A 14,781-nucleotide genomic window follows, 5' to 3' on the forward strand; every position below is an offset into this window, starting at 1 on the left:
GCTACAGCATCTCGAAGGACACCTGAGCTATGTAGTTCAGTATTCTCATAAATTGTGTCTTTAGGACACCAGTGGTTTTGACAAGATTTTTGTTGATAATTCATTCTTTTTCCTTCTTTGAGGAGGAGAAGCAGCCAGTAATTTAATAATTATGTGTACATGTGTAAGATATTATAAGAGTTTAAAAAACAATCCAATAATAACTCTTCAGCTCTCTTCTTAACAGCATGTTTTGACCCTGTTGACCCCTCCATTTTCTTCCCTTCCATCTGGTGTGCCACTCTTCCCATCACACTGGGTGGTCCTCTGTCTGCTTTGCTGGTTTCTTCTCTCTTTTTTTTTTTTTTTTTTTAACGTTTTTTTTTTGAGGCAGAGAGAGACAGAGCATGAACAGGGGAGGGTCAGAGAGAGGGAGACACAGAATCTGAAACAGTCTCCAGGCTCTGAGCTGTCAGCACAGAGCCCGACGCGGGGCTCGAACTCACGGACCGCGAGATCATGACCTGAGCCGAAGTCGGCCGCCCAACCGACTGAGCCACCCAGGCGCCCCTCTTCTCTATCTCTTAAACCTTACATGTTGGGTTTTCCAGAGCTCAGTCCCTACATCTCTTCTCTATTTAGCCTTATTTTCTAGGTGATACTATTTTAGCATTATGACCTTACATTTCGTCTCTATGATGACAGTTCCCCAAATTATATCTCCAACCTAGATTCCTAGCTTGACCATCTCACTTGTGTGTCTAATTACCAATTCACATTTCTATTGTGTCTGTTAATTGTCTCAACCTTAACATGTCTGAAACCAAAACCCGCTATTTCCATTGCTGCTGCTACCTAGCATTGTTACCTGTGGAAGTAAAACTACGGCTCAGCCTGTCATTGACATCCTCTCTAGCTTCTCCCCAGTACATTTGATACAGTTGAGTGTATAATTCCATTTAGTACACAGCAGACATAATGGGTACTAAATCTTGTGTTGAGAATTGCCTGTTGCCTGTTTTGGTGTTTGGGGTTGCAATATAATAGGGAATATATATGTGTGAGTCTCCAGTGCGTAATCGGTTTCATGTAATAGCAAGCACTTGCTCCACGAAGTAAAAGAGAATTACAGAGAATCTGTGGTTGAGAGAGAGCGAAAACCCATCTTTTAGCTTCTGTTTCAGTTTTTAAGTGGAACTGTGTGCCAGTCAGCGTCTTTGGATGCATGTTGTTTTCTTCCTTTCTCTTTAAGTAAAACTTGGCTATTCTTAGTAGTATGTGGGAGGGTGTGAAATTTAATAAATTATTTTTAACAAGAGGTACTGATTTGATTGAGGAAGCATTTTATGTTGCTAGGGCAAAAACTGTTGAATTTCCAAGAGTTTTTTCTCACATAGGTAAATTCAGAAATCATCAAGTTTATCTATTTGTGCTCACTAATTACCTCCAGGTTTAATGTTATTTTCTCAAGTGTCATTTTTACAGCTTCCACACTCAGGTAGAGCTGAATTTTGCAGCAGTGGCGGATTACAATCTATGAGTCATGGGTTTCTGACATTACTGAAAGATTGTCCAATGGAATACAGTTTCATTTTTAGGGATGAAGGTGGGAGGAAAGGAAGAATTTCATTTTTTTTAAATGCAGCTTGCTTTTGAGAGAAAGAATAAGTGCAGTATTCTAAGAATTCACCTTGAAACTGTTATTCACATATCTCTTCCTCCTATCTAACAGTCATTAGAGACAGGTGGTGATATTTGCTCTATATTAAATAATGCAATGGGATGAGATTCCATTAATAGAAAAACAGAGCTTCTGTTTATAGAAAAAAAGGAGTCATTATTTGATCTATTCCTAAGTTGCTTCTTTGATTCCTGCATTTGGAAAAAAAGCAAGCCATTTCCTCAGAAAGTAGTGGTAGAAATTATTTTCTTGCTATGTTTCTGAAAATTTCACTTGGTATCTTTAGGGTTGCTCATAATTCCTTTTTTTCTTCGCATTTGGAGGTGACGGTCTTGTTTCACATGTAAAAATGATAGTACTCTTGTCATGAGAAGGACATCTGCTCAGAACTATCTCCACTGTCTCCTACTACCACAAATGTGCCTCCCCGCTTACCCCATACAGGTCCAACAGATTTAAAGCAGATGCTGTCCACACACTTCTACTTGTGACTGCTTATGAAATCATGACTCAGGACCTCATTTCTTGAAATATTTTTAAAGTTGTGAACAGGTGGCTAGACTTCATAAGCAACAACTGGAGGGCCGAGATTACTTAGTGGCTTGGAGAGGGACCAAGTATCTTGTGAGCCCAGTTTCTCTAACATCAGCCTGGTTTCTGAAGAGGCAATATCCAGGTCAGCTGGTGCCATGCAGGGCAGGGCAGACTAACTCTAGAAGGGTTGAGCCCCTAGGAGGAATCCCCGCCTTACTCATTCTGGGAAGTTACCTCAGGAAGTGAATGCCAGGGGACAGAATCACCCAGTGAGTTGCAGTTGTTCTGAGGAACAAAAGTGGAAGCTTATTCAGGGTCAAGAAAGGGGGACCTTAGGGCTGTAGGATTAGGGGCCAAGAGAAGAATGAGTGCATGTGGCAGGGCAGACATGGGTGGGTAGGAAGCTATAGTTGAGCCCCATATAGAATTTCAGATTCCTTGTTAGCCAGAGAAGCTTTGGGGAGTGGCAGGTGGGACCACACTTCTCATCTTTCCTAGTACGATGTAGGGAAGTCTTCCACCATGGTAACTGGCGCAAAAATAATGCCACTCTAGAAGACGTTCCAGCTCGAGTTTTTAATCATGTTTCCTTGATGGTAGAGTAAGACAACTGTATTTGATCTTTACCGATTGGTAAAGGTTTGACAGGATGGGAGCTGGGATTTATGGAGGAAAGATGATTTTGAAGCATGGAGAATTCATTTCTTAGGGGGTTATGATATTGTGGCAGAGCATGAGAAGATTGAACCTTTCACTGTTGCAAATGAGGAAGTTGATTCCTTGAGGAAAAGGGGTATCAAGATATAGGAGAGGAATAGAAAAAGAGAAGTAGGTTTATGCTTAAAACTATGAAGTTTTACCTAATTTGGGGGAAAATTCCCTCCATCTCTTCGTCCTTCATTTTCTGGACTGGCTCTATGAGTGGCTTTAGGTAACTTCTACATGAACATATTGAGTGCAGGCCTGTGGCTGATTCCAGAGATACATCCATGAGTCAGGTGTGGCCCCAGCTCTCTGCACTCTACCAGAAGAGGCTATAGGCTGTAGTGGGTGCATGCGTGTGGACCTGAGGTCAGGTCTTCAGATTAATAGAAGGTATTTAGAAATATAGTAAATTGGATTGTGAATAACTTGTTCTGTGAGTGTTCCACAAGATGAGCAAACATTTCTAATAAATTTTAACTTGATAAACGAGGGATGTCTTGCACGAGTAGTACATGACACCAAATGTCACATGATTACAACTAAGCCAATGGTTCTTGAAATTTGCTTTGATATACAAGTGCTTTGGATTACAAGCATGTTTCTGGAACAAATTATGCTTGCAAACCAAGGTTTTACTGTGCTTTTGATGAAGCCCTAGAACACAACTGGCTACACCAAGCTATAATAAAACTATAATGTCATCCTTTGTGTCCAAACTGTGCTATCAGATATTAGGGAGACAGATTTTTGGCCATGTAAGCAGGGTTTTTTTTCCTCCAGTTTTGAGCTTTTGGAGAATTTACAGGGTTGGCCAAGGCAGTTTACAGTAGAAAAAGGATGGATGATGAGGGTTTGATGCAAATATGGATGTTTGGCCAGTGATGGTAATACCCCACCAGTTTGCTTTGCCCTTTGTTTGACTGTATTCTAGAGATCATTAACTGTTCAAAACTTTCCATAACGTGAGAGTGTCTTGAATTATGCTTCACAGAAATGTCTTTTCTGAGGAAGGACTTTGTGTGTAGGGAAACTTGACTGTCCTCTGGCCACTTCTCTTCCCCACACTATTTGGTTGAGATGGATAATTAGAGGATAGTTTTGAAATGTCTCCTTTACTTGATCTGCTTCCGTTAAGCACTTCTTAAATTTCTTATTTAAGCCCAGCAAGACCTGGTGTGTTGTTCCTAGGTAAGACTATGAGAGTTCATTAATATGACCAAGTTCTCACAACTAGTAAAAGTGGAGCCAGAATTCACACCCAGAGGTGTGACCTCAGAGCCTACCCTCTTAGCTATGCTGGCTCTTCCTGGAAGAACCTGGCATGGGTATCTCTGGAAGAGAGCTAGAACATCTGCATGGAATTTATTTCCCTTTGTTTAAAGATGGTATTTCTTATAAAGGAGGAATCAGACCTAGGACTTCCTGGTTCAAAGGATACCTAAAAGCTATTAGGATAAGGTAGTTACAGAGGATGTGTTCACTGATGGGCTCACTTGAGAGTTTATGCCTCTTTTCTTCCTGACCTCTAGTAGAAGGTTCAGAGGTCTGTGATGGGCATGTTTTTTGGCCCTTTGTCAGGTAGCAAAGAAATTACCAGAGCTATTTCATATAACAGTGGAGGATTATATCTATGTTTTACTTGTGATTTTTTGGATATTAAACACAATATTCAAAAATTAGTGTATGACACACAGAGAAGACTAGCAACATATTCAATATAGTCATTTATTGACATTATTAATGTTTCACCTCTACCCCCTTTGATGGTGAATTTGGGTTTCAAGGAAAGTTTGGATTCTTTTGGCTTTTGTCTTTCAGAGCTCTGATGGGAAGCTCTTCATTGCAGGGACTAAAACCTTATCTTTGTACTTAGCACTCTTAAGTTGGTCTTTGTTTTTGAAGCTCTACCTTTTTGGACTCACTGATGTACAGTTGTAAAGAATTCCCTTTTATTGCAATTTTAGAAATAGTATTTTAAAAAAGAAACCCAATTATGGGTATCAATACAATTTGAATCAATTGGATATGTTTTAAGCAAGGTAATGCAATTTAACTGTTCTTCGACATCATGAATATTTATTAGGACTCTCCTGAGCTATTATCATTTTAGGCTTTCTCTTGCTAAGTTACATTTTTGTAAGCTAAATAAATGTATTCAGTCAATATTTGAGAGCATCTGTGTGCCATGCACTGTGCTAGGCATTGTTAATAAAATATTATGTGGTTGCCAAGTGGTAAACCTGTCTTAAGACACCTGAGATATGACAATAAACAAAACCACAAAAATCCTTTTGGAATCTGGTGCAGGAGAGCCGTAATGAATGCATGCATGCAGTAGATGGTTAGAAGTACAGAAATAAAGCAGGGATGAGTGGTGGGGAGTATCAGACAGGCTGGTTGCAATTTTAAATATCTGGGTCCAACATGGCTTCAAAAGGAAGCATTTGTACGGAGCTTGGTGAATAAATGGGCTCTGCCCTCTCTAGCTTATAGTCTAATGATAATGTTCCTTGATGAACACTTACCATGACAGTAGGGATTCTGCTAAGTACCTGCGTACATTTCCTCCTCATCTACTGAACTGGGGACCATTATCTCCAGTTTCATAAGAAGGAAACTGAAGCTTTGAGAGTCAAATTGCTCAGAAGGACATAGTACAATCCACATCTGACCCAAAGCCCATCCTCTTACACATGGTATTACACCATGTCAACTCTTGAAGTATTTGTGGAGGAATTAGCTAACTTTGTAGATAGGGCTGCCTTATTTTTGGTTCTGTTGTGTTGGGCAGTAACTTGGCTGGCTCACGGAAAGTCTGTGTTACCATGAGCTTCCCTTTGAGCCTGTTCTATTTAAAAGGCTTTGGGATTGTGCCCGGTGGCCACAGAAGGCAAGGAAGCCACCTAGTTACTGACTTCCATGCGGTGGATTGTGTTTGCTATGTGTCAGAGAGTGGCCTCAATTGACTCCAGTAAATCATTGACTACTTGAATTCCTGGCATTACATTTCAGTGATAGGATACTAATTTGACTGGACTACATATCATTGTGTCCAAGAATGCATTATAAATGCTCATACATAGAAGAGAATGTAAAGTGCGTGGAAGGTTATGGTGCCAAGGTTACTGCTTATTATGCTTGTTACAGAATAGACCCATACCTCGCATTTATAGCGTTTGCTTTATTGTAATAAAAAGCAAATGGCAAAGGAGTGTGTTGGAATAGAAGCCTCCATGAGGGGAAGTGGAAAGGAGGTCAGGGGTTCAAGAGAGCTTTCTTCCTTCTGCCCTCAATGTGCCTAAGAGAATATTCCACTCAAAGCATCCCATTTTAATTGGATGGCAGTTTTCAGTGTAGCCTATGCTTTGTGTTGAATATTAATAGTTCTTTTGTGCTTAATTTCTGGGGTGTATATGTTGATCATGGTAAAAAGAAGCTCTATATTTTACAACTCTATGTGCTATTTTTTTAATGATCAGCTTTTAGTGATCCCCCTCCATTAACTGCTTCTAAAACTAAATGTTTTTGATTTTTACAAGATGATTTTCTTTTACTTAGGAGATAAGCTATGATTTGAACACTTAGGCTGTACAATTTATTCTTTTCATTTACCTTTTTGAAGTATAATAGAAATATATAAAAGGATATGTATTATAAGTGTACAATTCAAAGACCTCAGAGAAAGAGAACCCTTAGGTAGCCAGCTTCTAGATCAAAATAAAGGGAAATACCAGTGTCCCCCTTCTTTTTCTAATCATTCCACCATCCTTCTCCACAAGGGTAACTGGTCTCTTGACTTCTCCCATTATATCTGTGTTTTTGTACTTGCTATGAATAGTCTGTACTGTTTGTGTTTGGCTGCTTTTGCTTCTCATTGCTAGACTGAATCATGTGGTTGCATGCAGTTGCAGATTGCCCGCTCTTGTGGTCATATAATATTTCATTGTGGGTATCCTGTAATTTGTCCATCCTATTGTTAAAGACATATGTGCAGCTTCCAGTTTATTCTGTCATGAAAGGTGCTTCCGTAAACCTCGTAAATGACTTTTGGTGAATATATGTAGGCATTTCTGTCCAGTAGACACCTAGGGGTGGAATTTCTGGGCCATAGAATATGCATAGACTTGGCTTGAATAGTTACTACCAAATGGATTAAAAATTAAAAAGTAGTTGATCAGTTTATATTTCTGCAATAGTGTGGGAACTTGTGGATTCTATTTTTGTCCTGTGCTGGGATGGGTGGGAGGTGCATGTTATTCTAGGGTCCATTTCACTTCATGTTTGTTTTACGGAAAGGAATGGCCATAGCTGTCTCATTGATTCTTTGAAAGCTAAGTTAAATATTTGTGTGCTCATTCTCTCCCCTTTTTCCTTTCTGTATACATGTCTTCTATGTTAGATATGTGTTTTATATATCTCCTATGTACACAGGATATATATGTATATACATTTTATTTGGCAAATATACATCACTTACAGACTTTAGGCTAGAAAGCCACCTTAGAGGTCACCTAGTTCTGGCTTCTCCAGTCTGAATTAGCAACAATCCTGCTTATAAGTGTGTCTAATGACAGGAAGTGCATTAGTTTAGGGTAACCCTTTGTTAATGAAGGGTTCCTTCTTCAACATTGTGCTGACATCTGCCTCCTTTTAACTTCTCCCATAAATATCATGCCCTTTTACAGGTGAGGGAGAAAACTCATGATTCTTGTGACAAAGTAAAATCACTTCAAGCAGAGATTCATGGCCATTTTTTAAATTGTACTTCTCAACATCTGTAGGACCTTGATCTCTAAGCATTTGCTCTGAGTAACTTGGATGAAAAACCCATGGACGATAGAAAAGAAAACTCTGCAAAAATGCTTTTTCTCCCCCTCTTTTTTTTTCTCAATTTTTGTTGCATGAGCACACTCATTCCTGCTTCCTGCTCTCCCCACTTTTTGAATGGTTTTAAACATTGTTTAAAATGAAAATACAAAAAATGCCAGTAGTACACTTAAAAAATCTATAATGAAAAAAATGAGAAAAAGACAAACTTGCTTATAGATAATGGACCATTCTATTTCATGAAATCAACGAATGTTGAAAAATTCTGATGGATAATATGCGGTCTAAGGTTTTTGAATGTCCAGGTGGTATTAATATTCATTCATTTAGAATAAAAGAATTTTTAGAATAAAAGACCTTTTTCTACTTAATAATTGAAGGCTCATAGATGTTACTTAATAGGCATTTTCTCTTTTCTTTACAGGCAAGAAGAGACTGATAGGAGAGTGAAAAATGTAAGCTATATTTAAGGGAACATTATTAATGGTTTTTTACTTACATGTTCTGTAATAAGACAGTGGTATCTAAAAATATCTGATACACTCTGAATCCTTTTTCTAATGGAATTTCTGACAGTAGCCAACAAGTCAGGAACTCTAAATATGTTTAAATAAGGTGAAGCCATATGTTCTCTGACATCAGAGTGTAGGAGGGTAGGTGAAACCTGGGAAGTGGCATCTTATATGTCAGTAAGGGTGGGAAAGGCAAAAAACACACTTCAGGATCTTTAGAGGTGTAAGTCAAACCACAAGATCAGACTTTAAGGAAAAACACTGAATGTGTAAGAACTCCGGGTAATTGCTCGGTGCACACTTCTAACATTCTTCATATTAGAAGAGTTTCTAAAACTGTGACAGCTTTAGTTAAAAAAAATATAAGAGCTCAAGATCCTTATTAAGGAAGCTGAGAATTCCTGATTTTAAGAGTTTAAGCTGTAAATTTGTTGGAAAAATTTATTGCTTTGGAAGTTTAATTTGCTTTCTTCATAAATGTTTTCCTTCAGATGAACTAGTAGATTATACAAATGCCTATTGACATCTGAGCTTTTGGTCTGAGAATGTGCTCGGAGACAGAAATCTAAGAATAATTAACATTTTTAATGGCCCTTCTCCTTCACATAATTTAAAAGAAAACCTACTTTTCAACCATAGATAAATACACTATCTTCTGTCTGGAGTGCTCAGCTGCATTTGAACTTGCAACTAGTTACTAACTAGACTGATGTTGTTTCATGGCATTTTTCAAGGTTTTGATAACATTGTACTGGTTGGGAAGAAAAGCACAAAGTAACCCCTACTATAATGGACCCTATCTTAATTTGAAAGCATTTGAGAATCTTTTAGGACAAGCTCTGACTAAGGTAAGGAAACTACATCTGGATTCAATGAATACTGTTCCTTCTACTACTGCTTTGTCCTTCCCCACTCCCTGTATTCCTTTCCTTCCACTTCCCTTTTTCGTTCTTCCCCTCTTCTAACAAATATGGCAGCTCCTATTATCTTTACTCCACTCTGGATTGTGCTGGGTAGAAAGCATTGTTATTTATTTGCTGACTTTGTATGCCACCGCAAAGCAGTGAGGGAGTCTAGGAATTTATTTCTTAATTTTAGGTAATTCAATGACCGACATAACTGCTTCCTTTCTAAGGCACTGGATATAAGTTAACTCTTTCTATATTAGGAAATTCAACCTGTATTAGAGAGGTGCTGCAGGATAGCTACCGTGTGTTGAAGCTACTCAGTTTCTCTATTTTAATATGTTGTCATGTTTCATTAGATCTCTATGCCCATACTCCATCCTCCCCATAATTCTGTCATATTGCTTGTGTTTCCTAGACAGCAGTAAATGCTGTTACAGGAAACATGATATGGGGCTTAAATTAGAATCTTTTGTTTTAAACACATTTCCAGTCCTTTATGTCCTGAACTCAGTGTTGTAGCTTTTGAATGCTCAAGGATTCCTTGAGGAGGGTCAAGTGCCAGGACTGACCATAGTTCTGCCAAATTTTCATTTATAGGATCCAAATGGGGAAATTAAGTTCTCTAGGGGGATATTTATCCAGGGGAATTTACAGTGCTCAGAAGAAAATAGGTAGTTAAAATAATATATCATCATCTGATTCATAGTAGTTGCTCCATGGGTTTTTATGGTGATTAAATGGTACTGTACCAATAAGGCATTTAACATTAGTCTCTGGCACATTGTAAGGATGAAATAAATGTTAGTTACCATGATTGGAAGATAGAAATTTAGGCCAGGATGAAAATGAGCACCTTGCCTAACATCTACTTTGATCTTGAAATCCTTTTGCTTGAGTCTGGCCACATATACTGTAGAAATATGAGATTATAGAGCAAAGAAGATTAAAGTATTCCTTCTTGATTTTTATTTTTGAATTGTAGGGAGCGGATGGTACTTCACCCAAATTCTTTGAAACAGTTAATTCAGGTTATAGAGCATTGTTCTAGATGTTGGAAAAACAGTCACGAAAGGCCCATCATCCTAGAGCACGAGTGTCTGATGGAGACAGATGAACAGGTCACAGAAGTTGAAGAAGATAAGGCTGTGATGGATGAATGTGCAGGTGGCCTGGGGCATGAGCAGAGCCTTGCCTTACAGTTATGTCAGCTAAGAAAACATCCAGTTAAAAATAATGTGGGGCTTTGGCTCCTGCATCAGTGCTCTCTTCACATCCTTTGGTTCTTTTTATGGCAGTCTGACTCAGGTTGAATAACCCTAGTACAGCATTTGTGCTGGGAATGCTTTATTAAAAGCTGTTTCCTGTCACCAGTGTCACAACCAGAATAGGTAAAAAAAAAAAAATTGATCAAACCTCAGTTGTTGCCATTCCATTATTATGGAGTGGGGATAGCAGTAAGAAGTGTGTAAATACGTATGATCTCTGTTTTGCATCTGTTCTGTTCCACTCAAAGTCATTGTGTTCAGATGTTTCCCACTGAAGTAGATAATGCTTAATGGCCAATCCAGAATGTCAATTAAAAAACAAAAAAAAATTCGTGAGCTGTTGCACCTGAGTCATCATATAATCGGAGATGACTCATTTTAGATGACTTGTCAGAGGGAAGTCCTCGTAAAAACCAGGCACCAAGGCCAGACTCAGGTTCTTTTATAACTGAGGTGGCCCATCATCAATAACTTTAAGATAACTTTTTATGAGGTCAAAAATCATCTCACTGTATGTTGAGGACTCTGATACTTCCACAAGTGCATGTCTAAGAAACCTGAAAGAGCTAAAGATATATTTTAAAAAATTGTAATCTTTTTATATTTTGAGAATTAGTTGGGTGGTACCAGCACTAGGCCCAGCTTCCCCATCTCCTTGAAAATAAGGTACAAGGTAGGTGCTGACATTTTTACGATAGGATATCAATGCTAATGCCAGGGTGTCTGGCATCGAAAGTATATGAAAGCTCACGTAAATCCACTAGATCTTATTGGTGCTTCATACACTTGTCCAACAGTTGAACCATGAGTTGACAGAGTCTCAGCCAAAAGTGTGCCCGGGACAGCTGCTAATGATGCATTGTAAACATTCTTTTTTCAACTTTATCCATATGTTGAAAATGTTCATAATTATAAAAGTTGAAAGAAAACTACAACAAATACCCAAATATGTACTGTCTGGTTCAATTGTTAAAAACTTCCCATACTGGCTTTACCCATGTGTCTATCCATTCATCTGTTTTTACTTAACCATTTCAAGGTAAATTGTAGATTTCTTATGTCTAAAAACTCAGCATGCATCTCTTAAGAGTAAGCATATTCTAGGGGTGCCTGGGTGGCTCAGTCGGTTAAGCGTCCGACTTCAGCCAGGTCACGATCTCGAGGTCCGTGAGTTCGAGCCCCGCGTCAGGCTCTGGGCTGATGGCTCAGAGCCTGGAGGCTGTTTCCGATTCTGTGTCTCCCTCTCTCTCTGCCCCTCCCCCGTTCATGCTCTGTCTCTCTCTGTCCCAAAAATAAATAAACGTTGAAAAAAAAAATTTTAAAAAAAGAGTAAGCATATTCTTCCATATAGCTACAATGTCTATTATGTTGAAGGAAATTATTAAATGTTCCCTACTATCTATTACCTAGTCCGTATTCAGAATTTCCCAATTGTCTCCCAGCTTTCTTTCATGGCTCATTTTATCTGAGTTCTGAGTAATCAAGATTCACATATTACATCTGGGTGTTAGGAATTCCTACGTTCTTTAAACTGTCTCTGTAGTTTGCTCATCTGAGACTAGCATTTCTGATTTATATACTAATGACATTGTATGAAAAAATTAGTCATTAGATGTTCTTTGATTACTATGTATCAGGACAAGGCTAAGGGCTTTATAATTTTACTTAAATCCTAATTTTAAAAAGTCCAGTTTTGGGGCACCTGGGTAGCTCAGTCAGTTGAACGTCTGACTCTTGATTTTGGCCCAGGTCCCGATGCCAGGATCGTGAGGTCGAGCCCCGCGTGAGACTGCTTAAGATTTTGATTTTTCTCTTTCTGTCCCTCTGCCCTTCACCCCAGCTCGTGCTCTCTTTCTGTCTCTCAAAAAAAAAAAAAAAAAGTCCAGTTTTATTTTGCTATTAGCTGTTTCATAAAGGAATGTTATTCAAAATAATGCTTATATACGTATTATATATATTTGTATAATGTATATAAATTTTAAAAGATTTTACCTTTGGGGCGCCTGGGTGGCGCAGTCGGTTAAGCGTCCGACTTCAGCCAGGTCACGATCTCGCGGTCCGGGAGTTCGAGCCCCGCGTCGGGCTCTGGGCTGATGGCTCAGAGCCTGGAGCCTGTTTCCGATTCTGTGTCTCCCTCTCTCTCTCTGCCCCTCCCCCGTTCATGCTCTGTCTCTCTCTGTCCCAAAAATAAATAAACGTTGGAAAAAAAAAATTAAAAAAAAAATAAATAAAAGATTTTACCTTTAATCTCTACACCCAACATGGGACTTGAACTCATAACCCTGAGATCAAGAGTCGCATGCTCTACCGACTAAGCCAGCCAGGTACCCTCAAAAGGATACTTGTAATAAGTTCTATATAATTTACAAACCTATGGCTAATCACATTTGTTATCTGTCTATTTATCTCTCATGTGAGCCAAACAAATAAATACTTTCTAAGATTGAGGGAAAGTAAATTTTGAATGTCTGCAGACAAGTCTACTTTCCTTGGCTCAGATCTAGGTGTCGTGATCAGTGGAAATGAATGAACTCTGGTGTATGCCTGCTGTCCTTGCCCTTTTATCTGTTTTTAAAGTTTTTTCTTAAGAAACTGTGAGTTAAAGTTACTTTATTCTAAACACTGCAAATATTTCCTGGAGGGTAGTTAAAGTTACTTTATTCTAAACACTGCAAATATTTCCTGGAGGGTAGGCTGACTAGAGTCTTGTTAACTTACCTCCTTTGGAACATGGAAATTAAGGTTGACTTTTTGCTTTGACTCCTTTCATGTTTATTGCCAGATACCTGTAGTCACTGATTTTTAGCATTTGAATCTATTATTAGCTTCTCTTTTCTTAAAATGCCCCCCCACACTTTTTTTTGGATAAACTGTAGTCGTTTATTAAATACTATTGAATACCTCCTCATTGTTACCTAAGTGCCAAATACTGTGGGAAAACATTTACAGATTTATACTCTGATTTTTGTCAGATTTTTTTTAATGTTTAACAGAGAAATCTCATTGCCACACCTATCAAATACAGCACAACTTGAGCTATACAAACAAGTAATGACTGATTACATTTTTGGAAGTTTATGCTGACTCACTCTTCTTTAAAACCTTTTCCTTTAGGCTCTTGAAGACTCCAGGTGCCTGAAAAGGAGTGGCAGGGACAGTGGTTACGGTGATATCTGGTGTGCTGAACGTGGAGAATTTCCTACTCCTCCAGGCAACCATAAGAGAGAAGATTCGTTTGAAAGCTTGGACTCTTTGGGGTCTAGGTCATTCACAAGCTGCTCCTCTGATATCACGCTGAGAGGGGGACGTGAGGGTGAGTTGCATCTTTGACTGTCAGTGTATTTTGTGCTTGTTTGCATTATTAAGAGAAAATTGGAAATAGAGAGTAGGAAAATGGAGCAAAAACATTTGGGGCAAAAATTTTACAAAGATGTGGATTTCCATAGAGACTAAAATATTGGGGGTTTCTTTCTCGTTTTCCATTTCTTTTCTTTCTTTCTTTCTTTCTTTTCCTTTCTCATTGCTTCCTCACTGTATTACCACTAGAGTGATCATTGTTTCATTGTTTTTCATTCCATGGTTAGAAAAGAGTGGGGAGGAGACCATTAACTGTGACCTGTTCTATCAATGATGATCTATCCTGATTCTCTTCTGTCCAGATGCAGGTTTGATAATCTGTGCTATGAGGCCTATTTACCAATGTACCTAAACATAAAAAAGAAAGCTTCTATAAAATTCTGCTCTAGTTTCTGAATACTTTTCTCTCCAAAAGATAAAAAAATTTCTCTTGAGGAAAAGGAGGAAACATATCCCTGTAATTCTGTCCAAAAAAAATGATTGATATCTACCAGGATATATTATTATGCTAAACTTTGATAAATTAAGTAGCCATACTAGCATGGTGTTAGGAAACCTCTTTTGTTTTTATTAGGGTCAGAGCGAATCCAGGACAGAGTGAGAAAAGAACATAAAATGAAAGTTACTTTGTTACGAGTTTCAAAATCCTAATATTATGGCCACATCAGTTACTTAAATGCATGTCTTCTAACAATGGCTATTGGATGGGGTCAGAAATTCCCGACTGTGTACCTTTAACAATTCAAATTCGGATGGATCAAAACCACAAGTAAAGTTTCTGTGCTTCTAGCATCGACATGAAAAAATGGAGAGTTCTGGTTGTGAGTTGGTGCTAAATTGTTAGGGATTTTACTTTGCTGGTTATTTTGATAATTACTTTTATATTTTTACTTGTTTTTCCTAATGTTGTTATCAAAAAGCATTTAAAACCTCAACAAAGTTGAAAGAATTTTACAGTGAATACTCATGTTCCAAGCCCTAGTTCTTACCATAACATTTTACTGGGCTTGCTT

General features: G+C 38.3%; 1 protein-coding gene across 21 annotated transcripts in view; it reads left to right on the forward strand.

Moving 5' to 3' along the window:
• LMO7 (LIM domain 7) overlaps positions 1-14,781 on the forward strand; it is a 197,829-nt gene that overhangs the window by 130,084 nt on the left and 52,964 nt on the right. For 20 of the 21 annotated variants that reach the window (XM_043580604.1, XM_043580637.1, XM_043580622.1 and 17 more), the window contains exons 6-8: positions 8,151-8,181; positions 8,973-9,086; positions 13,526-13,724. In XM_043580604.1, the coding sequence (XP_043436539.1) occupies positions 8,151-8,181; positions 8,973-9,086; positions 13,526-13,724 (344 nt within the window). The remainder of the gene's footprint in view (positions 1-8,150; positions 8,182-8,972; positions 9,087-13,525; positions 13,725-14,781) is intronic. The other variant, XM_043580646.1, reaches the window with a different exon arrangement.

Source organism: Prionailurus bengalensis, chromosome A1, assembly GCF_016509475.1.
Source record: "Prionailurus bengalensis isolate Pbe53 chromosome A1, Fcat_Pben_1.1_paternal_pri, whole genome shotgun sequence".
Taxonomy (NCBI): domain Eukaryota; kingdom Metazoa; phylum Chordata; class Mammalia; order Carnivora; family Felidae; genus Prionailurus; species Prionailurus bengalensis.